Source organism: Ovis canadensis, chromosome 3, assembly GCF_042477335.2.
Source record: "Ovis canadensis isolate MfBH-ARS-UI-01 breed Bighorn chromosome 3, ARS-UI_OviCan_v2, whole genome shotgun sequence".
NCBI lineage: Eukaryota > Metazoa > Chordata > Mammalia > Artiodactyla > Bovidae > Ovis > Ovis canadensis.
This window is the reverse complement of record NC_091247.1, coordinates 18,921,791-18,946,320: the sequence shown is the minus strand read 5'-3', so window position 1 is coordinate 18,946,320 and position 24,530 is coordinate 18,921,791. Positions and strand designations below refer to the sequence as shown.

Sequence of the window (24,530 nt, the reverse complement as noted above, 5' to 3'; positions counted from 1 at the left end):
AGATATATAGAGAGATTTATTACAAGGAATTAGCAAATCCAAAATTTCCAGGATCAGCCTGTAGCGGGGAGATCTAGGAGAAACTATTTCTGTTAGAGTCTGAAGTTTGTGGGAGACCCAGGGAGAGCTGACGTTACAGAGCAAGTTCAAAGTCCGTCTGCTGGAAAATTCTCTCTTGCTCGGGAAGATCATTCTTTTTATTCTACTCAGGCCTTCAACTGGTGGACGTGGCCCACCCATATTAGAGGGGGCAATCTGCTTACTCAGAGTCCACCAAGTTAAATGTTCATCTCTCCCTGAAACTCTCACAGAAACATCTGGAATAATGTATGGTCAAATACTGCGCACACTGTGACCCAGCCAACTTGACACATAAAATTAACCATTGCCCTGAACAAAGTGAAGAATGTAATCTTACACATGTAAAACCACATGCATGTCTCCACATGAAACCAGCAGCTGTGTCTAGGAGGAGGTTCCTAAAATGCCTGCAATGGTCCCCCTGCAGAGACAGCTTCACAGGTTCTTTTTATACTCTTATATGTTGTTTCATTTTTAATATGATGTGTGCTGGTGGTTTAGTCTCTAAGTCCTGTCCAACCCTTGCAACCCCATGGACTGTATGTGGCCTGCCAGGCTCCTCTGTCCATGGGATTTTCCAGGCAAGAATACTGGAGTGGGTTGCCATTTCCTTCTCCAGGGGATCTTCCTGACCCAGGAATTGAACCCCGGTCTCCTGTACTATAGGCAGATTCTTTACCAGCTGAGCTACAAGGGAAGCCTTGTGTGCTGTTACATTTTTAATCAATACTGTCATCATTACTCTTATCATTACAAAAGCAATCTTTTTTTTTCTTAAAGTACCTTATTGACATATACAAAATGCTGGAGAAATGTCAGAATGCTGAAGTCCTTCCCCAAAACGCTAGTGGACCAAATGTTGCTTCAGAATGCCTGAAATTCTACCAGTAAACTTTTTTCTTTTTTTGGCCATGTTACATGGCTTGTGCCAAGTCCTAACCATTGGACTACCAGGAAATTCCCCTACCAGTGAACTTTTATTCTTCAAATGTAAGAGCTTTCTTTTTTTTTAAATGCAAATTGTGGCAGAAGAACTCTTGCCAGAAGACTTATCTGTTTTTTAATGATGGAATGATTTGATTAGATTTTTGTCCCTGAGAACACACAGTGAGAGCTGGAAAACAATAAATAGCCCATGGGTGTCCAGGAGGTGCCAGAAACGGGACACCCACAAGCACAGACGGATGCCTGCAGACGGCAAGAATGAGCTTTGCCTGCTGCAGGGCTGACGGGAGACTGAGTTCCATCAGCCTGACCCCAGCCCTCAGCCAGGAAATGTGTGGGAAGACCCTGCCCTGACCAAACTGTCCTGGCTCTTAGTGAATCTCATTCACCCCTCTCAGTGGAGTGGACAGTCAGGCAGTTTTTCAACCACCCTCTCAACAGAAGCACTGATGGTGATTATACAGAAATCTGCAGTGAAAAGTCCCACTCACATGTTTGTCAGTGAAATACCTGCCACAAGGCTGGAGAGGAAGAAGTTCCTCTGGACGACCCACTACTCTGGGCAAATAAACCACTGAAACAATTTATGAGAGTAAACTCAACCAGAAGGACTCATTCATTCAGAAGTGTACACTGAGTGTAGCCATTCTGCAGACCATTAACTCCACTAATTACAACAGTGATTTAAGAGATAAGCCTTCACTTTTTATAAGGCTCCAAGGCTTATAACAGCGCTGGCACTTCCCTTCCTCCCCTGTACTCTACCACCAAGCAGAGGGAAAGAAGGAGAAAAAACCCAATATTTACTGAACACCTGCTATATGCCTAACGTTACCCGTGGGATAGTTCCACGACCTCTTTGGGGTAAGGATTGCTTCTACAGGTTAGAAAACTGAGGTCCAGAGAGGATCATGGTGTTCAAGGTCAAATGTTAGTGGCTCAGTCGTGTCTCACTCTTTGGAACCCCATGGACTGTAGCCCACCAGGTTTCTCTGTCCATGGGACTTCTCAGGCAAGAATATTGGGGTGGGTTGCCATTTCCTTCTCCAGCAGATCTTCCTGACCCAGGGACTGAACCTGCAACTCCTATGTCTCTTATATTCGCAGGCAGATTCTTCACCACTGAGCCACCTGGGAAGTTCAAGGTCAAACTGCAAATAAATAACAGAGCTGGGATTTAGGATTTTCTGGCTGGGATTTAGGATCTTCTGGCTGGGATTTAGGATCTTCTGGCTTTAAGCAGCTTCTCACCAAGCAATTTAGAAAAAATAACAAGAACATCAAAAAGATAAAGTAAGAACTCAATGCTTTCTTAGCTCTCTGTTCCCTAGAGTTCTTCCCAGCACGTTGAATGTGGATGTTTAACACGTTTTATATTAAGCTAGGATGAAACTCCTAGAGAACAGAGACTTAGTGTGGTCTTTCCTAGCGTCCCTACAGTGGTGAGCAAAGGGCTGGCACAGCCATTACAGGGACGGGCTTTGGTCACCAGGCAGTGCACACTGGGTTACATCCATCCAGGCTCTGCCATTGCTAGCTCTTCCACTCTGTGCTCGATCCAAGCATCGCGCCTCAGTTTCCTTATCTGTGAAATGGAGAAGGTGATCATAAGAGTAGAGTAAGTCCCCTGTGTACGAATGAGTTCTGTTCTAAGAGTGCATTCGTAAGTCCAATTTGTTCATAAATCCAACAAAGTTAGCCCAATTACCCAACGAACTCAATCGGCTGTATAGTACTGTATTGTAATGGGTTTTAATACTTTTCATGCAAATAATACATACAAATCAAACACAAACAATAAAACATGTTTAATCTTTCAGGACAGTCCCATGAAAAGTACGTTAGTACAGTACAACAGCTGGCATACAAGGGCTGGCATCACGGGAACAGGCAAGAAGAGTTACTGTCTGGAGGAGGGAGGCAGCAGACTTGAAGGATCGTCAATAGGAGATGGAAGACAAGCTTCGGTGTCACGCCTGACCTTCGTCAAAGGCACATTCACATCTTTGCAAGTTTGAAACTTGAAGGTTTGTAGGCAGAGGACTTACTGTACTACCTACTTCACAGTGGCTTTAAGCAGATTAAATGCGCTAAGTCTTGCAAAAGACTTAAAATGGTGTTTGACACATGTGATCACTCAGTAAGTGTTAGCTCTTTATGTGTCCAGGGGCTTCAAGTCCCCAGAGCTTTAATTTTCTCTGAGTTCTTTCAGGGGCAGAGGACTTTAGATTTAACCTACCCCTCTGGTCCCTGATGAAACATAGTTTTATAGAGTGCCATTGCTTCCAAGCAGTTTTTACCCATGAGTTCAGGTGATTGTAACTATATGAGTTGGTGTTCAATAAATATCTGATTGGATAAAAGCAGAAATTATAGAGACTGAGTTACAGAGAGAAGTAAACCTTGCCCAAGGTCACCTCGGGAGATGGCAGTACAGTCCAGGCTTTCTGATAAAGAATTAGTGTTCTTGCCCTTACCCTCCCTCCCTACAAGAGGTTCTATCCCCTGACCATCCTGTTCCAGGGTCTCCATCCCCCACTCACCTCTGCTGGGCTGTCTCTCCTTTCGCCTGAACTGTCTCTAATTCCAGTAAGCTCGAAATGCACTGGTCATACAGAAAGCATTTTATCTGCCCTTGCACATGCAAATTCTTTCCATGGGGATTTCTCGGTGTCCGGCTCCACCCCAGCCCACATGGCCATAAACACTCCTGTGTCTACAGCCTGGCCCCAGGGATTCCAGAAATAACAGCAGGGCCCTCCATTAGAACCCTGGAACATAGTAAGGCATTTCTGCACTAAGACACAAGCCCTTTCCAGCCCAGGCCTCTCCTGTCTGTCAAAGCACAAAGCACCTTTACAAGTCAGGATAGGGAGGGGCAGCTGGGAGGGAGTTTAAATTTCTGTAAGGTTCGCACCTTCTCCTGCTATCTGTCAGTGCTCAGATCTTCCATTCTAGAGTCTCCAGATCTGCTTCTAAGACCTCCGCTTAGAATGTGCAATTCTTTCTTGGCTGTGCATTCTTTGCTCTCAATGATCTGTTTTTCCCTGGACGTGCTGGAACTGGAATCACGGCAGTGTGAGCCCAGATGGCACAAAGACCACTTTCCAGACACCCAGGACAGCCACCTGATTTGGAGTCTGATACTGGGAACATTCCGGAGAGAAGAGAATGGCAGGAGGGGAGCTCCCAGTTTAAAGGGAAGGGAAAGGGCTGGTGATGACCCTGAATAGAAGCCATCTGAAGCGATCGCTCTCATTTCAGAGGGGTGCTCACAAGGGAAAGTCAGCAGTCAACATCTAGGGAGAGAAGTTTAGCTTTTCGATTGTCCTCTCAAAAATAATACCAGAAGATAAAAAGCGTGTACATGTAAGACAGCAGTGATGTGAAAAATAAGTATTTAAATGCGTGACCTGGAAAGTCTGGAAAGAAATATAAAAACAGTTGCTTTGGCGGGGGGAGAGGGAGGATTAAATGTATGTTTTTCTCCCAATTATCCCTAAGGTCATTTCCCACTTGAAAGAAAGTCATAATATCTGGCATTGCCTGGACTTTTTTTGGGGAGGGGGTAATTTTCCAAGGGAATTTCAGGTTTTAGGTGCCGGTCTTAAAATGAAAGTGTAAAATCCAAGCTTATGCCACTTTCTCCAGGAACTAAGTCCTCTTTAATGGAGATGGGATTATTTCTAATTCACGGTCCCCATCGTAATGTCATTAGAGGCTAGGTTCAGTGTCTTGAGCTCCAAACCTTTGTCACGAATAGGAAGGTGGAGGAAAGACAGGAGTTTGGGTAACAAAACAGCCGATGGTGTCACCCTCCCAGGCCCGACCTCACCCGGGCCGACGAGAGCCGCAGCTGCATGGGGAGCCAACAAGATGCAGTGAACTGTCTGCAACGCCGCAGCAGCAAGAGAACCCGGCCGCCGCAGGAGAGGTCGTGCGAGCTTCCCGCTCCCGTGCCGCGCCCACGAGTGCCGGGGGTGGCTGGGAGGATGAGGGGCGTTGGTAACAGCATTGCCATGGTAACAGTGACGTCCTTTTACCCTGGATCTAATTGGAGGAAACCCCGTGGCCGAAGCCGCAGCCTGCCGGCCAACCGAACTTGCCCAAGCCGACCCACCCTCCTAGCCTCCCCTTCCCCCTACCGCCCCGCCCCCTTCTCCTCCGCCCCCGTTTCCGCGCGCTCAGTCTTCATTGGCCAGAGGCGGAGAGGGAGGCGGAACTCTCGGGGACATCTCGGCGCGCCATTGGCGGGGGTGGGCGGCCTCGAGGGGCGGGCCGCGCGGTGGCCCCGCCTGTCGGCTCCGAGGTAGGCTGAGACGGGAGGGTCCTCGGCTAAAGCCAGAAGAGGGATCCAAGTGGTGGGACTCGCGCCGCGGCCGCGGAGACGTGAAGGTGAGCGCTGGGGTCGCTTTGGGGCGCGGGGCCGGGGGCGAAGAAATCACTCCTCGGGGGTCCGGCCGGGCCTGTGTGTCCGGCTGGAGGTCTTCCCCGGGGTGCGGTGGGGGAGGCGGGAGGGACAGCGGCGGGCCTCGACGCCCGCTCTCCTCAGGGACAGGCTCCGGCGGGAAGGTGCGGGCCAACGGCCGCTTCCATCTTGGGCCCCGGGCGGGCGCGGGAGCGGCCTTTCCTCCTCACCCCTGCCTCATCTCACTTCAGCTTCTACCTCAGGCCGCGCGGCCCGGCTCGGCGGGCGCCCCCCTCAACCCCCAGGCCCTCCGGGGCGCCCCGCGGTGTGGGGAGCGTGGGCGGGGGGAGGGAAATTCAACTGGGCCGCGCGCGCGGGGACGGACAAAAGGGGCGGCCGGGCGGCGGGGCGCATTGTCTGACGGCGCCGCCCCCGCCCTCCTGCCGCCCCCCCCCACCCCGGCGCCCGCCCTCAGGCCTCCTCGCCGCGCCCCCCCACCCCCTGCCAGCCCCCCGGGTCCGCGCTCGACCTCGCTGTCCGCTCCCCCGGCCCCCATGGAGAAGACGGAGCTGATTCAGAAGGCCAAGCTGGCCGAGCAGGCCGAGCGCTACGACGACATGGCCACCTGCATGAAGGCCGTGACGGAGCAGGGCGCCGAGCTGTCCAACGAGGAGCGCAACCTGCTCTCGGTGGCCTACAAGAACGTGGTCGGGGGCCGCCGGTCCGCCTGGAGGGTCATCTCCAGCATCGAGCAGAAGACCGACACCTCGGACAAGAAGTTGCAGCTGATCAAGGACTACCGGGAGAAAGTGGAGTCCGAGCTGAGGTCCATCTGCACCACGGTCCTGGTGAGTCCCGCGGACCTTCTCCGGGTGCAGGGAGAAGTTGGGGGCACGGGGGACGGTGGCGGCGGCCTCCTCTCTTCCCCTCCAGCTTTGTGTGAGGCCCTCCCTCGGGACTTTCATGGCAACGGAATGGGGGCCGGGGCTTGCCTGATGGTCTGCCGCTGTTTTTGAGGTGGTTAGCTTTGGCCTCTTTGATGTGTCACTTCAGTTCTTGAGATCAAGAAGCTTTTTTTCCTCCGCCACCGCTCCCTCCTCAGTGGTAAGTAGATCTTTCCTAGATAGTGGGTTGGTGCATTTCAGTTTTTAAGATCAAGAAGCTCCCCGCCCCCAGCAGTGGTAAGTAGATCTTTTCCTAGATAGTGGGTTGGTGCATTTCAGTTCTTGAGATCAAGAAGCTTTTTTTTTTTTTTTACCCCTCCCCACTGGTAAGTAGATCTTTCCTAGATAGTGGGTTGCTCCACACCAAATAATTTTGAAACGTGCGAGTAGGTTGGTACCAGACTGAAACTCCTTCCTCAGCTTATAGAGGCTATCTGGGAACCCTTCACATGTATTTAATCAGTTCATAGGCTCAGGCTTCCGTTGAAAGAAAGTGCGGGACCTTTTGGAGAGCGACAGTGTAAGTCGGTTCTCCTCCCAAACCTAGGAATAATGCAAATTTACTTCGAAAACCTGAATAGATTGTTTGTTTTTCAAGTAGAGTAGCTGTTGAGCTTTTTCCTCCTTAAAAACGGGGAAGGGGGAGAGTTTCTTCAATGTGGAAAAGGCGCAGCTAAATAAAAAGAATGAAGTATCCTGGTTAATTTCAGTACGGGATAAAGTTCCCTTGCTGCTACATAGTTACACTTAAACCCTGAGGTGTTGAAATGAATTCCAATCTGGCCTGGAGCAAACCGGGAAAGCTGTCCAGGTTTTGAACTGTCCGGTCTTAGCAAGGGTGGCTTTTGGGTGGAGCAGCCTGACTGCTATGATTCACACATTACTGAGAGAGAACATTTTAGCTTTGTCATTGTATGGATCTTTTGATTAGTAAGGTAAGGTTTTAAAATTTCAGTACCAGCATTGTAATTTTTGATGTGTTTGTTACACATGTTTTAGGTGGGCTTATGAAAGACACATCTTTTGGATTGGTGATTTTTCAACAGGGACTAGAGGGGAAAATACCTCTTGCTCTCCCAACCCTTTTTTCCTTGCTCCATCAGATTCGTGGGGCAGGATTTTTTTCTTTCACCTCCTTTTGCAGTACAAATAATAGGCAATCTGAACAAAATCGGGCTGATGAAGATAGCTGGTAAAGGGGGAAAGGAAGCAATACTGAGAGTGTACAAAGTGGAGAAAAGCATACTGAGATTTTTTTGCTTTATGAAAGTCATATGTTCATCTCTGTCTTCCACTCCCTGCCTAGTGAAGAGGAGGCATGTAGGATTTTTAAACTGAATTGCTTGTATTTAAAAAAATTTGCCAACTTATAAAAGTGATTGTAGACTTCGGTAGCATGTGGTAGCAGTTGTTGGCAACATCCATTGTGTCATCAAGGAAGACTGTAAGAACACCCTCTGTTAACAAGAAGCTTTTCTGCACAGGTGTTGCTTTGGGGTGCTCTCACAGTATATTTCAGTCTCTTGTTCTGTGCTGTTACTTCTTTGCAGTTTGTTACTTAACCCTGCAGCAATTCAGAATGACCACAGAATATTTCCTGTTCTCTAGCAAGTTAACTGGGAATACTTGCTTTATTTTCTGGCTCCTATAAATTTTAGTTTTTATGATGGCTTAAGTAGAGGCAAGTTTGCTTAGTTGATAAGTGACCGCAAAGAGAGACCAAGAAGATCGTTTCAATAGGCTAGATCCCCTGAAATTAGGACAGGTTTTCTGTTTCTGTTTTTTAAACTAAGTGAAATAGAAGCGTTCAGATGCCAGGGTATAAATAAAACACTTTTATTAGTAAAATGGCTTAAGAAACGAATTGTGACTTACTGGCCAGCTTACCAAAAATCCTGAGAAAGCCCATCTTCAAGTTGGCTGTGTTTGAGAGCTTAGCATGTACCAAGGCACTGTGCTAAGCAGCAGGGGAAGAACAAAGCTGAGAACCGGAGATTTTGTCCTCCAGGAATTTATGAAAAGGAGTGCATGTGAAAGTACTCAAATATAAATATGTAATTCCCAGAAGACAGTTCTGAACAAAATGCTCTGTCGTTTGAAGGAAGCAGAAACCTCAGGAAAGGCTTTACAAGTAGTGGCTTTTGGAATGAGCATCGGAAGAGGAGGATGGCAGTGGCAGTGTCAATATTTCAGGCAGAACAGGCAGAAGGAATATACAGGATCGGCTTATTCATGGAAAAGGGTTTGTGTGAAGAGCAGGATATGTGTAGAGCTATCGTAGTAGAAAAGCCTGTAAGAGTGTAGGAACTATGCAAGAGAATGTCAGAGGGAATTTTCCTTATTTGATTGACAGTGGAAAGATTTTTGAATGATGTGTAGGTGGCAGCATCTAGAATTTGTAGTTTGGGTGCTAATTACCAGTTTGTAATCTGAACTGATAGATGAGAAAGGGTTGGTTAGTGAACAAGTCTGATGATTGGTAAATTAGTGATTTAATAAGGAATCTATCAAAATAATGGGGAAAGAAAAATGAAATCTAAAATTGCTGAATATGAGTGCTAAGATTAGGTTTTCTCTTTTTGACCCCCTCTGGTAAACAGGAAGAGGAATTTCGTGTGGAGGAAGTAGATGACACTGTTATAGGAGGCTAGTAGTAAAAGAGTGACATAGAAGATAGGCAGGATTTTGGTCATAAGTAGATATTCTCAGCCTTTTCTTTCTCTTTGATAGAGTAAGTTTTGGGTGGAATTATTTGGACTGTTAACTCAAAATGAACATGGTGGACAACTCTCAACCTTTTTGATAATCACTGTATTGAGAGAGAATATTGAATTGTGGAGGCAGTAAAAAATGTTGAAATGCAAGTAATCTAAAGAGCAAATGAAATAACGGGACCCAAATGGTCAAGGCCAAGTTCTTTGTAGAATCTAAGAGAAGTTAGAGAGGAAGCTGTCACCAAGTTATCTGTCTTTGTCATTTGTGAAACCAGAGAGTTGGGCTAAAATTTCTGTTTCTTCTAATTCTAGTATTCTCGGACTATTAAAGTTATATGCTCCCAGTTATTCCACCTGTGCCCTGACTTCAGACTCTAAAATGAGTAGTTTTTATAGTCCATGTTGAAGAACATGTCGTTAGTTGTTAAAGAAATGTTAAAAACAACTTTGTATAGCACAGGGAACTATATTCAATATTCTGTGACAAACCATAATGGAAAAGGACATGGAAAAAGAATGTATGTATATATCTATAACTAAGTTGCTTTGCTGTAAGCAGTAATTAACACATTTTAAGTCAACTTTACTTCAGTAAAAAAGTAAAAAAAAAAACAATATATACAATCCAAAAAAAGGAAAAGTGTTGAAAAGCTGACGACTTCAGTGAAATACCTTTAGGAAGAGGTGATGAAAAAGTCATTGATGATCCTATTAAATGTTGGAAATGGTTAAGTTTAAGTAAAAATGATTAATAAGTTTTATGACAGCAAGGCAGTGGTTAAAAAATTAAGGTGTTCAGGAGTCATTAAGAACTTGGGTGTGAGGTAAGGGCAAATTGAAGAAACCAAAGGGGTATACAGAGCCCTTCTGGGACTTGGGAACAAACATCATGTACAAAGTCCATGACCTTGGAGTAAGAATAGGACACCTAAGCAAATGCATTATACAAGGTAACCTCTGTCTCAAACAACCCCGTGTTATCCTTTTGTTTAAACAATTTCAGGAGTTAAGGTCTGTGTTCTTATTTTTTAAAGTAAGAATCATTTAAAATATATAGAAACTGAAACTTGTCTCTGTTGGTGTGTAAATCCTATTATCTTAATTCCATAATACATTTGAATTGAGTTGTGTTCTAAATGAATGTCTTATAGAAAATATCTAGTGGTAGTTATTATTTAGCAGTAAGAAACCAGTATGTACTTGATAGTCTCAACGTAAGCTTACTGACATGACTGAAAAATCACGGGCTCTGGAGTCAAGACTGAATATTTTAGGATCACTGCTCTGTAACCTTATAATTTTGCGATTCTAGGCAAGTTTCTTTCAGCCTCTGTTTCTTTATCTATGAATTGGTGAAGATGTTTGTCTTTATAGGCTTGTAGTTAAGATAATAGGCAATAGCTGACATTGGGCTTCCCTGGTGGCTCAGACGGTAAAGTGTCTGCCTGCAGTGCGGGAGACCTGGGTTCGATTCCTGGGTCGGGAAGATCCCCTGGAGAAGGAAATGGCAATCTACTCCAGCACTCTTGCCTGGAAAATCCCATGGACGGAGGAGCCTGATAGGCTACAGTCCATGGACTCGCAAAGAGTCAGACATGACTGAGCGACTTCACTTTTACAGGGCTTTTACTATATGCCAAGCACTGCTTTAAGAACTTGATATACCCACTGTGTTAAGAAAACAGGGACATGAGGAAGTTAAGTAACTTGGTTGATGTCACAAAACTGAGTTTGGAAGAGCAAGGAATCCAGGTGATGTGACTCCAGATGAAATTGTGTGAAACACATTTAGCTCTAAATAACATAGTAACTGACTGAAAGATCAGTGTTTTGAGGAATTTGTACAGTTTGATAAATGTAAGTTAGGGAGGGAGGGTAGATCTGTCGTGAACAAAACTCAGCTGATCTGTAATTTTGATGCCCTCCTCAATAAAATGCAATAACATTTTAAAACTTTTGCATTTTTTTTTGCTGTTAAAATGTAAGCTCCTTGAAGCTAAGAGTTCTTTCTGAAGAGTGAAATAGAGTGGAATATTGTATATACGGATATATAAGGCTTGATCAGTGGTTCTCAGTCAGGTGAATTTACCCACCAGGGGACATTTGGCAAGTTGTGGAGAGAGTCTTTTTGGTTGTCAAGACTGAGGTGGGAATGAGGAGGTGCTACTAACATACTATGAATAGAAGCCTAAATGCTGCTGATCATCACTTAATGCATAGGAGAATCAGTCCCCTGCCACAGAATTACCCAACCCAAATGATAGTAATGCCAAGATTGAGGAACTCTGGGTTAGGTCATAAATAAAACAAGCAGTATTAAGTTGTATTGAATTGTATGACACCTGTCCTTTAGGTTCTTACTAGTATATTAGCATCTTGTCAGAACCTTTTGTCTAAGGTCTCAGTTATTTTTTGTTTCTTTGTCACTCTGTATGCTGTTTAACTCTACAGTTTCACCTTTCTGGCAGTTACTCAGGGGACCTTGTATTTTCAGAGTTCCACCTTAGGGTTATCTCTAAGGCCTTGAGCTTTGCTTTTTTTTTTTTGAAAGGAAAAAAAAAAAAAACCAACCCAACCTTGGCATAGAGAAAAAGGATCCAACTGAAATTATAGTGAAACCTATTTAGAAAGTGTCCGTTAGAATTGATGAGTGGCAAGTATTTCCCTCCCTTTCATAACTGCCATTAATAGTTTGGCATATGTGGTTCTAGATGTAAACCCTGTAGTGTGTTTATTTGGATGTTGTGTAATTATACTAATGCCCTATTGAACATTTAGATTGTAAACAATTTTTCTGTTACAAACAACACTGAGAAGAACATCCTTGTTGCATGCTTTATGCAAGAGTTTACTTAGTTAAGTTTTTGGAAATGAAATTTCCAGCTTTTTCCCAGATAGCCCTCAGAAAAGATTATGTGTGTTTATACTGTCATCAGCTGTTGTTGAGAATTGCCATTTCCCCTTACCCTCTCCAGTACAGATAGTTGTTTGAGGTTAACAAAAATCTAGTTACTGAAAGGGTTGAAATTTTACCTCCTTGTTCACCTCTTAAGAATGTAATGAGTACTCCCTTTGTTCTCACAAAGAGCTAGTTATCAGACTTTTTTTTACAGTTTCATATATGGTTTCACTTGCTATGATAAACCTAGGCCAGCGTATTAAAAAGCAGAGACATCACTTTGTCGACAAACATCCATCTAGTCAAAGCTATGATTTTCCCAGTAGTCATGTATGAATGTGAGAGTTGGTCTATAAAGAATGTTAAGGGCCAAAGGATTCATGCTTTTGATTTGTGGTGCTGGAGAAGACTCTTAAGAGTCTCTTGGACTACAAAGGAGATCAACCCATTAATTGTAAAGAAATCAAACCTGAATATTCATTGTAAAGACTGATGCTAAAACTCCTGTGCTTGGCCACTTAATGCGAAGAGCTGACTGGATAAGACACTGATGCTGAGACAGATTGAGGGCAGGAGGAGAGGGGGGACAGAGGATGAGATGGTTGGATGGCATCACTGACTCAATGGACATGAGTTTGATCTAACTTAGGGAGATAGTCAAGGACAGGGAAGCCAGGTCATGGGGTCACAAAGAGTAGAACATCACTTAGCGACTGAACAACACCAGTTTCACTTATAAAATGATACCATGTCATGAGATAGGGTAATTCAAGGTGCTTGACAGTTGGGAAATCTGCTTGATCATATTGATGTTTATTTCTTTATGATATTTATCAATACTAGATTTTGTGTTTAGCACTAGTTCTTTCAGAGTAACAGCAGAAGGTATCTTTGTGCCATTGACTTTCTAGGTATCAAGGAGGAATGGTAGAGAAACATCATTTGAAAGAACACTTAATCCATGGGTATATCAAATGAAGTTTTCTTGATTATTTCATAGTAAATAATTTGACCAGATTATAAATGTCTGTTTACATTTTGAAGTATTTGAAGACACAATGATGGTATCTACAACTTCAAAATAGTAGGAGGGGGTTAAGGTGAAACAGGTGTGTGTGTGAATTAATATAGTAGCAGCTGGCTTTAATGAGAACTCATCGTGCTGTTCTCTCTTCTTGTATATGTTTGAGATTTTCCATGATTAAAAGGTTTTTTCCCCTAGAAATTTTCTACTCTTACGTTTTTACACAAGAGAAAAAGCCCTGTACAAGAATGACCATAGTAGCTTTGTTCTAAGATCAGGAAACTGAAAACAGTCCATTATTAGGAAAATGAATTAACTGCGGTATATTCATAGAGTACTGCTTAGCAGTAAAAAGGAATGGACTATTGATACATACTGTAATATAGATGAATTTCAAAAACGTGCTAAGTGAAGAAGTACATGTCGTCATTCTAGTTATATAAAATTCTAGAACAAGCACAGATAGTCTCTATGTGAAAAATCAGAAGAGTGGGGACCTGGGGGATAGAGGAACTTTCTATGGTGATTGTAATGGTCTTTGTGCTGATACAGATTTGAGTTACACGTGTATATGCATTTGTGGAAACTTGGCAAGTTTGTGCTTAATGTTTGTACATTTTGTAATATGTAAATTTTTACTTCAAAAGAAAATAAACATTGGTTAGTGACAGTCACATACTGATACCTTCAGTTTACACAAAAACAAATAGAATTGTATAGATATATGGTAAAGTAGGGAGAAGGCAATGGCACCCCACTCCAGTACTCCTGCCTGGAAAACCCATGGACAGAGGAGGCTGATAGGCTGCAGTCCATGGGGTCGCTGAGGGTCGGACACGACTGAGTGACTTCACTTTCACTTTTCACTTTCATGCATTGGAGAAGGAAATGGCAGCCCACTCCAGTGTTCTTGCCTGGAGAATCCCAGGGACGGGGAGCCTGATGGGCTGCCGTCTATGGGGTCACACAGAGTTGGACACGACTGAAGTGACTTAGCAGCATGGTAAAGTAATTTGGTCAAAGGTTAATTGTAAGATATGGGCAATGGGTAAGTAGGTGCTCACTGTTGCCATATGTTAGCGGTATAATAATCTACATGGCTGTGGTTGAATGCCTTTAATACTTACACTGCAAAAAAAGAAAAAACGCCCAAAACAGTGAAGCCCATGTCTTGTTGACCTCAAGATAGGAGAACTTATGGAAAGGTATTGCTGTCCACTTAGAAGATTGGACTGATAGACTCTGTACCATTGCTTTTGCTTTTATTTGGTGGTAAGTGCTAAGTAGATTAATGGAGGTAAAGAATGCAATGGAAGACTTACATAATTGGCTATACTCTGGTACAGTGGTTCTCAAACTTCTTGGTCTTGAGACCCCTTTGCACAAACTGAAAAATATTTTGGAACAGCAACAACAAAAAATTGTGGAACCTAAAATCTTTTGTTTGTGTAGATTATACCTATAGATATTTACATTATTAAAATTTTAAACTGAAGATTTTATAACCCATTTTAGAATAATAAACACATTAGAAATTAACGTTACTTGTATTTTTTTTTTCAGTTGTGGTAAAATATACCTGATGTCGCTTCCCTTGTGCCTCAGACAGTAAAGAGTCTGCTTGCAATGCAGGAGACCTGGATTCAATCCCTGGGTTGGGAAGATCCCCTGGAGAAGGAAATGGCAACCCACTCCAGTACTCTTGCCTGGAAAATCCACGAATGGAGGAGCCTGGCAGGCTATAGTCCATGGGGTCACAAAGAGTTGGACACAACTGAGTGACTTCACTTATACCTGATGTCAGATTAACCATTTTAAGCATGCAGTTCTGTGGCATTAAGTACATTCACTTTGTTGTACAGTCATCACCAGCATTTCAGATCTTTTTCATCTTCTCCAGATGAAACTCTACCCATTAAACACTAACTCCGTATTCTCCCATCCCAGGAACCACTGTTTTACTTTGTCTGAATTTGACAACTCTAGATATGTCATATAAGTGTAATAATAACACTTTTTAAAAAGAAAATTGAGAATAGTGGCATTGTTTTATTTGTTGTATCACACCTTTTGTAGCTTGTGGAAAACTCCTTTCGTGAGAGCATGACAGTAAAAAAGCAAATAGTATCTTAATATGTATTAAGAAAGCGGTTTGTGCTTGTGCCCCACCCCACTCAAAAAAATGGGAGGAGGGATCAGAGTTCTCAGAAAAAAGCAGAGACATTACTTGGCTGATGAAGGTCCGTCTGGTTAAAGCTGTGGTTTTGCCAGTAGTGATGTATGGATGTTGGATCACAAAGAAGACTGAACACCGAAGAATTGATGCATTTGGGCTGTGGTGTTAGAGAAGACTCTTGAGAGTCTTCTAGACTCTCTAGAGAGAAGACTCTCTAGAGTCTTCTCTAGAAGACTCTGATGGCAAGGAGATCAAACCAGTCAATCCTAAAGGAAATCAACCCTGAATATTCATTAGAAGGTACTGATGGCTGAAGGTGAAGCTCCGATACTTTGGCCACTTGTTGTAAAGAACTGACTCATTGGAAAAGACGCTAATGCTGGGAAAGATTGAAGGCAGGAGAAGGGGACAAAAGAGGATGAGATGGTTGGATGGCATCACTGACATGAGTTTGAGCAAACTCCCCGAGTTGGTGATGGACAGGGAAGCCGGGTGTGCTGCAGTCCATGGAGTCTCAAAGAATCGGACACGACTGAGAAACTGAACAAGAACAGAGGAGTGCTCAGAACACATTTCGAAAATTGCTGCTCTTGGATCATTTTGTGTGATTGAGCAGGTTTCTGAGTAGCTGTGATTGTGTGGTGATAATGAAATTTGTAAAACCTTCCCCTCCTTTCTCATTGCCCAGTCCCTCTACCCCCCAAATTATTCTAGGAGTATAGATTTGGAGACAGAAAAATCACAGACTTGATAATAAAGAAAAATTTATTTTAGGTATTGGGTAAGAAAGAATCCCTGGTTAATTCCTGAAAAACTTGCTTAAGAACTAGTATGGTGGAATGGCTTCTGCTTCCTCATGTTAGAATGGTTAAGGAAGGTTAATCTGATTTCACTCCCTGGTACCCAGCCTAGAAGCTGAGTTGGCATGAATGAAATTTGTAGATAATGGCTTCTTGGAGATAGGAAGTCAGGTTCACTGTTATAGCCAGCCTTGGTTGAAGCATTTTAATGAAACTTGTCTTTTGCACAGATCTTGAGTATCCATTTACATTCTTTCCATCCATAGGAACAGCACTGCCCATGATTTCTTTTGTCTGCTGCAGGCTTTGCTCCAGATGGATTTGGCATAGTGTGGTGCTAAATATATATCGTAAAGTATCCTCAGTTAGTTTACTGCCTTAAACCTTTGAACATCCTCCTATATGTTTGCTGCAAGCTTTACTTAGAGAAACTGGTGTGGAGGGTGAGAACAGGACAGTAATGACCCATGTAAATTTAATCTTAATGCTTGTTAAGCATTAAAATGCTTAATACTTATTAATCTTAATGCTTTATTCTTAAAGGACAGTCTTAGATTTGTCTTTGTAAATGTCAGGATGATTGTTGGAAATAAGTGGGAAAGTACGTGAAAATGCTTTAAAACTATAATGATACTGATTTTTAAATCAGACTTTGTATTGTTATTTATCTAGAATATTTAGTACTCCCATTTTCCTTCTTGTTTTGGTCATTCCACCAGACATTATTTGAACACAGCTGAGAAAAGCTTTACTCTTAAAAACTATAGTATTAGACACCTGCAATCAAACATATACGTATTAGGTGTTCCGATCTTTCAACCTGGTACTATTTCCAAGTATTTGGCAATATGTTTTTTAGGCTTTCAATGCTTATGTTGCCCTCTCAGGATTCTGATGGACTAGTAAAGAGGTTAGAAAGGTTATTGTAAGGGTTTATACATTTTTGATCATAAAATACTCTATAGATTATTTGGGTACCAATTGCAGAGACCAGGTATTTGATTCTTGATGAAATTTTTAATTTTTTCAAAATTGAAGATTTTAATTAATTTTAGCTTTTAATACATTTGAAAAAAATTGCATAATATTTAAACATCCAGGGACTGACATTGGAAATGGGAAATGGTGTATATTGAAGTGACTTTTATGTTCCTAAACAAATTAAGATGGGAGTCTTTTATCAAACTACTAGTGGTACCCTGGAAATTTTTATTTCCTCCTTACCTTTCTCATAGTTGCCAAGATATTTAGAATAGAGAAAAAAAACTTGAGAACCAAACTTATTAGAGAAGATGGCGAGAGTAACAACTTCAGAAGATTAGGGAAAGAGGTAGGGGAGGGTTCATTGACCGAGCTCAATAACAAAAGTTGTTAATTTTGATGAAATATGACATTTTTTTTTCCTTAGATTGCTGTGCTCCTGTTATAATATATTTAAGAAACTATTATGGAATCCAGGGTCATAAAGATTTATATCTGTGCTCTCATCTAAGAGTTTTATCATCTTAGTTCTTATATTCAGTTTTTGGTCCATTTGAGTCTGTGCTCTCAACTAGGTAGAGCAGCCCTATTTATTACTGTATATTGGTATTGCTTGATAAGACTTGGCATAAAGGGAGAGAAAAGAACACTTCCCTCTGTGTTCCAGCCACATAGAATTACCTATGGTTCTCTCCTATATTGTGTAGTTTCTTAGCATTGCTCTTACTCTCTCCCCTGTGTAAGAATGAGTTGTTATGTTGATATAATATTTCCTTTCCCATCGTCTAGTAATGAGACCCAATTCTATGTTGTCTAGAGTTTACAGCGTCCTGAGTTACTCTGTGGCTTCCTCTAAGTCAGATCATTATTGATAAGCTGTAAGGGTATGTAAGAACAAGGACTTCATCTTTATTGTTTCTTTTGATTACTCTTAATAATTTTTCAAAATTATTTTTTGTGTTGTACCCAGTAGTTCAGTTGAATATAATCAGTAACCAATGTAAGTTTAGTGGCCAGTGCAGATTAATTTTCTTATCATGGCCTCTTAAATTCCTGTTGACCCTGTTCTTCTCTTTATGCCCTGAAACAGATTTTGTATACTAAAGGCTAGACCAGAGGGTTGTATATAATACAGCTGCAGAGATGAGTGTATTTGGTGTGGTTTAGCCATAGAAGGAAAAGTTAACCTGCAAATAATTGTGTAATTTCTATGATGTAGAAATGCATAGACTCACAAAAGACAGCGCATGTGAAAGTACACTGGTATCTTTGCTACTATCTATTTTTGGTAGTTTTCCTAGGATATAGCAAAACTTGACCCATCTGCTAAGCTAGGAAGGCAATTTTGACCTATTTTTAGTTGATTGAACGTATTTTCTTTTAGGATGTCTGTCCAGTTGGATTACTTACGACCAAACTAAGATTTGACTTCCTGTTCTGTTCATTTTGTTTTGTTTTCTTTTCCTTTTAAGGAACACTCTTGTTTTCTCACTATCGTTTGTCTTGTTTTACTTTGCAAATTGCAGGGGCTAACATAGTTTCTGGATGCTAACATAGTCTCTTGGTTCTCTAAGGGGAAGGAAGTATAGACATTGATTTTTGCCTTGGTTCTTTCGGTAGCACTGATCTGTAAAAGTTGGCAAATTGTGGCTGTGTAATTGTTTTTGATGCACATTGGCAGATTGGAAAGCAGTATTAGTATTGCCAGTGTATGTATTAAACTGTCCTTCTAAACCTTTGTATTTTGGCCAGAGAGTTGGGAACTTTGAGGTGAAAGGATAACGTTCCTATCTTACTGTTGTGGCCACTCAATATCCAGCTGCTAAAACGTGGAGAAACAGCAGGTCAGAGACAAAGGACTGGCCACTACACTTGTTTCTAAGAGTATCTGGAATTGGCTCGGCTGCTTTGGGTGAAGTAAGGGGACAAAGATCGTAATTTTCTTTAACGTTGCAGTTTACACAAACCTCATTTGTCTGAGGCTAAAACTCTTTTTCTGTTATGTGTCTTCACCACTGCAGTTGTAACAGCCCTGTAGCTGAGTTTGAAGATAAGACAAACGTTCTACTGGAGAGGATTTTTATTTTTTAAGTGCTCATTGTTTAGGAGAGGAGAGAAGGGTATTGTCCTCACAAAAGGGCCCCTAAAAGTGCCACTGTGCTCCAGTAGATGCTGGCAGCGGTACTGCTGTCCCTGGTGCTCGTTTTGCCTGCGTCGTGGGATGCTCAACAGCCTGTGGGCCAGGAGAAAGACTTCAGAAATAATTGGGGATAGGGACATAGTAAAGGTTTTTCTCTTTGCTGAGAACCGTGAATTCTTTTTTTCTGTTTCTTCCCCTGTTTATCTTCTGGGTTTTAGCTCCTTGTTTCCTTTTGCCCACAAAAATAATTAACCACACAATTGCGTGGACCACTCTGGCTTCTTTTACTTTCACTGTGACTACAGTAGCACATATCCCTTTGGATCTGAGGAATCTATATTAATTTTCTGACCATGATAACAGTTCATCATGTCACATTAATTCATATTAATTTTAGATTATTAATTTGACAGATATTTCAACCAGCATTGAATTTTAGATCTTTTGTGACTTTAGAATCCTATCTCAAAAGTCTGAACACTTTTTATACAAGGTGGTTTTTAGTCTACACCCTTTCTCCCAGAATGGCATGTTCACATTCATGAATGCTCCAGAGCTGTTTACATTTTAGTAAATAGAAATTGGGAGATATGAAGACTTGATAATACTTCTTCACAGATTTCCCTCCCTCAGGTCAAGATAAGGAAGAATTGTTTGTTGGTCTGTCAGGGTGCCAGATGAGCAACATAGCAGTGTACACTGACAGCCCAGTGTTTGTCCCCTTGGACTCATGGTCTCCAGATCTTCATTGGCACACAGATAGGGGAGCTGCCAGAGCTACAGGTGAGGCAGTCATTGTCTAGCAGTGTTTACTGCTTGAAGACAAATTTATTGGAGAAGCCAAATTAGCATTAGAAGATTGATGAGCACAGAAACCAACAAGAAGAGGCAGGAGTTGGATGATCTTAATGACTAGTTACTCTCAACTCTGCTGTGTCCAGCCTTGCTACTTGAATACTCTTCAGAGACCCAAGACCATCTTCTCTGCATAGTGCTGGAGATATACTTACAGCGTTTGTCTTTTCACGTGCCCATACCTACTGTTTTGTTTCTTAGCGTGCCACTGTATTTCAGAGCTACCTCTCTATTCTCTGCTCCTCCTGCTAATGCAAGAACAGTAATAATGGATATATCTTGGATGTCAGTCACCCGAGACAGTGCTTCCCAGCTTCTTTGTGTTGTGGCATACAGGAATAGCCATATATCGTATAGCACACTGGGGAAATTGGGTCTCTCCCCCCGCTTCCCCCGCTGCTGTGATGGCCGAGGGGATCAGCCCTTACTTATCACTTACGTTAGTCAAAGGCTCTAGGTTTGGAGTATAATCTTGGAGGACCATGTGCTCTAGGCTTTAAGTTTATTCTTTAACAGGCCGTTAGGATTTTTTGAGCAGTGGATTAACATACCCAGAATGGAATTTATGCTTATTAATCTTGCAGCAGGATATAAAATGGGTTAGAGAAAGAAGAAAACCTAAAACCTGGTAGATCAGTTAGATTATTGGATTAGTTGAAGTGAAATATGGTTAATTCTGGGTAGTAGAAATAGGAATGAGACTGAGAGGACAGGTGAAAATATTGGCCGAACAGTTGGTGGTAGGGTGGGAAATGGAGAGTGAAAAATCAGAGGTGGTGATGAGCTGTGGGTAGGAGGGATAGTGGGATGATTAGTAGAAAAACAATGGAAATATAAAAACAGGTTTAGAAATAAATTTATTTCTGTTTAAGGCATATTGAAGTATAGTGGCTATTTATATTTCAAAAGATGTAAGAATACTCATCCATGTGACACTGCAGAGAAGTAAGATTGTGGGTGGAGTGGTGGGAGGGGTGCGTTACCTCTGGGAGTTTATTGTATGACCTTCAGCCTTGTTGACTCAAACACATCAGGGTGGAGCTATTTTTCATAGATAGATCCAGTGATAATCAGGCTCATGTAACTGATGTATAAAACAGATAGTATTCATTTACAGTGAGGAATAACTAGCACAAAGATTGAAGTACGTGTGGTGTGACCAGTAAGTACTCATTCAGGAGGCAGGCTCACATAGGAATCAAGTCATAATGAGGGAGTTACGTAGGAAATGTGGCATTATGACATGAGAAATTGCATGGCTGCTCACATGTTTAATGGCTGTCATCTCCTGGGTAGGGCATGGATTAGTCAGTGGATTGATTGACTGGGATTCTCACTCACCTAAGACTATAAATTAATAGTTATCCCTTAGTATCATGGGATTGAATTCCAGGAGCCTCCATGAAACCAAAATCTGCAGATACAAGTCGGTCACATAAAATGATGTAGTACAATATAGTTGGCCCTCTACGTAAGCAACTTCCTGATTATGACTGTATATTGTATCCTTTTCCTTCAGTGTCTGTATCCCTCTTCTGTTTCCATGCCTCTGAGCACTGTTCATTCTGATTGACTCATCCTTATTAAAGTATATTTACATACTGTTGTATTACACTCATCTTACATTTTTATTAATTTACTATTACAAATATGTGTGTGTGTGTATGTATGTGTGTGTGTTACTCTAGATGAAATAAAAGTCTTCTTTAGTGGTTTATAGTTAAGAGAGGGGAGATGTGTGTTCCAAAAGTGTACTGTGCTTCTTTAAGAAGGTTTCTGAAGTCTTGGCTTGGAAAATACTACATCCATAGGCTTGGGTGACTAAATATGGGGTGCCAGGGGAGTGATATGAGGGCTTCCCTGATAGCTCAATTGGTAAAGAATCCACCTGCAGTTCAAGAGACCCCGGTTTGATTCCTGGGTTGGGAAGATCCACTGGAGAAGGGATTGACTACCCACTCCAGTATTCTTGGGCTTCCCTGTGGCTCAGCTGGTAAGGAATCTGCCTGCAATATGGGAGACCTGGGTTTGATCCCTGGGTTGGGAAGATTCCCCTGGAGAAGGGAAAGGCTACCCACTTCAGTATTGTGGCCTGGAGAATTCCATGGACTGTATAGTCTGACACTAAGCGTCTGACACTAAGAGTCTGACACGACTGAGCAACTTTTCACTGATCACTGATCAGGGGAGTGAGGCCAAGGGAGCACTAGGATAACACTCAGGTTTCTAACTAGGGCAAGGGAGTGCTTTTCTGAAAGCAAAATTTAGTAGGGGAGGAGAATTAATAGGAAATCGTGTTTGGAAGGCAAATTTAATGTTTCAGGATGAGTGAAGTCCCAGTGGCCCATCCCAGTGTCCATAAATACAGATAGGAGCCCTCTGCCCGGTGCTTAAAGAGACTTGTGTGGTGGTGCGCAGTGATGGAGATTTGTGTACCAAGCAGTGTTCTAAGTAATTTGTATTGAGTCATTCAGTCTTCACAACAGGCTGCAAAGTGGGGATTGTCATTAATTGCAGTAAAATGAGGTAGGAGCTACGGAAGTAATTTACCTAGCTAGATAAAAGGTAGATTTTGTGAGCATTAGCGTATAAATATTGGCTAAATTCCTGCCAATAAATATCTAAAATGAATCCACATCTTGTCAGTTACCTTAAAATAGATGGTGAGCTGTTGAAATGTTTGAGATCCATAATTTTCTTAGTGAAATATTTCCTTCTAGTAGCCGATTGAACTATGATAATACAAAGTATAGTCTTAAAGCCAGACACTTGTTGGATTAAACAAGGGGGAACACATTAACTATCCTTAAAAATTTAGATAATCTTCTAAAAGAGGATTGGAAAGCACATGTCCTTAATAGCCAACTCAATCCTCTGCACATACTTAATATGAAAGAAATTTGGGCCTTCTAAATAATCTGAAATACTGTTCTCTGCAAACATGAGGTGTCACATGTGTATGTTATTCAGCATCTTGTAATGATCTATATTGCAGTTTTGGAAGAGTTGTTTTCATAGATTATGACCAGGAATTTTCCAGTTACTCTTTAGTTACTGTATTACTCCACTTGGTGACTTCTCTTGTTCCATTACTTTCTTCCTAACTCTAAAGGGGTTCTTCAGTAAAGGTCTAAGCAGGAACTTCTGTCTTTGTCTGGAAACATCTTCATTTTGCTATGGTATTTTAATTGGTTATGAAATTTTAGCTGACAGTTTTTTTCTCCTCACTTTTAAGATCCTTGATTATTTTCTCATGAAAAATCAACTTGTCAGCCATACTGTAGTTTCTTTCCTTATAGGTAATGTGTCATTTCTCTGGTTGCTTTTAAGAATTTTCTTTCCTCAATGTTCCCATGCTGGTCTACGTATGAATTCATTTTTGTTTTATTTTGGGGGGGATTTAGTGTGCTTTTCCACTTTGAAGATTATTTATACTAGTAACTGGAAGAATCTCAGCCATTACCTCTACGTAACATTTCTTCCTCATACTAATTTCTCCTGGAATTCCTATTGCATATTGTCTCGCATCTTTTTGACTTATCCACATTTTTTCATCTTGCTGGTTCTTTGTTCTGCATTCTGAGGAGTTTCTTCAAACATGCCTTCTCTTTTACTGCTTTAAAAAAAATAATTTATTTTGGTTGCATTGGGTCTTTGTTGCTGCTTGGGCTTTTCTCTTGTTTCGGTTAGCGGGGGCTACTCTTTGTTGCAGTACATGGGCTTCTCATTGCAGGGGCTTCTCTTGTTGAGGAGCACAGGCTCTAGGTGAGGGTTCAGTAGTTGTGGCACATGGGCTTACTTAACCTGAGGTATGTGGAATCCTCCAAAACCAGGGATCAAACCCTGTCCCCTGCTTTGGCAGGTGGATTCTTATCCACTGGACCACCAGAGAAGTCCTTTTTTTTTTTTTTTTTAATAAATTCTCTCCATCTCCAAGATGCTTTTTTAAAATTGAAATACAGTTGTTTTAAAATGTTGTGTGTGTTTCAGCTGTATAGCAAAATGATTCAGCTTTACATGTGCATATATCCCCTCTGTTTTGGATTCCCTTCCCACTTAGGTCACCACAGAGCCCTGAGTAGAGTTCTCAGTGGTGTACAGTAGGTTCTCATTAGTTACCTATTTTATATGTAGGGTATATATGGGGCTTCCCTGGTGACTCAGCAGTAAAGAATCTGCCTGCAGTGCAGGAGATTTGGGTTCGATCCCTGGGTCGGGAACATCCCCTGGACGAGGGCATAACCCATTCCAGTATTGTTGCCTAGAGAGGAGCCTGGTGGGCTCTAGTCCCTAGGGTTGCACAGAGTCAGACACAACTGAAGTGACTAACTGTAGCAGCAGCTGTGTATATATGTTAATCCCAATCCCCCAATTCCCTCCCTTCCCTTCCTGGTATTCATATGTCTGGGTCTCTATTTCTGCTTTGCAAATAAGTTGACCTGTATGATTTTTCTAGATTTCATATATAAGTGGTATTTGTTTTCCTCTTTCTGACTTACTTCACTCTGTATGACAGTCTCTAGATCTATCTACGTCTCTGCAAGTGGCACAATTTCATTACTT

General features: G+C 42.0%; 1 protein-coding gene across 4 annotated transcripts in view; it reads left to right on the top strand.

Moving 5' to 3' along the window:
* The first annotated feature begins 5,226 nt into the window (after positions 1-5,226).
* YWHAQ (tyrosine 3-monooxygenase/tryptophan 5-monooxygenase activation protein theta) overlaps positions 5,227-24,530 on the top strand; it is a 30,997-nt gene continuing 11,693 nt past the window's right edge. The window contains exons 1-2 of one of the 4 annotated variants that reach the window (XM_069582576.1): positions 5,227-5,421; positions 5,910-6,282. In XM_069582576.1, coding sequence (XP_069438677.1) covers positions 5,989-6,282 — 294 coding nt within the window. In that variant the 5' untranslated portion in view covers positions 5,227-5,421; positions 5,910-5,988. The remainder of the gene's footprint in view (positions 5,422-5,909; positions 6,283-24,530) is intronic. The other 3 variants (XM_069582577.1, XM_069582574.1, XM_069582575.1) reach the window with 3 other exon arrangements.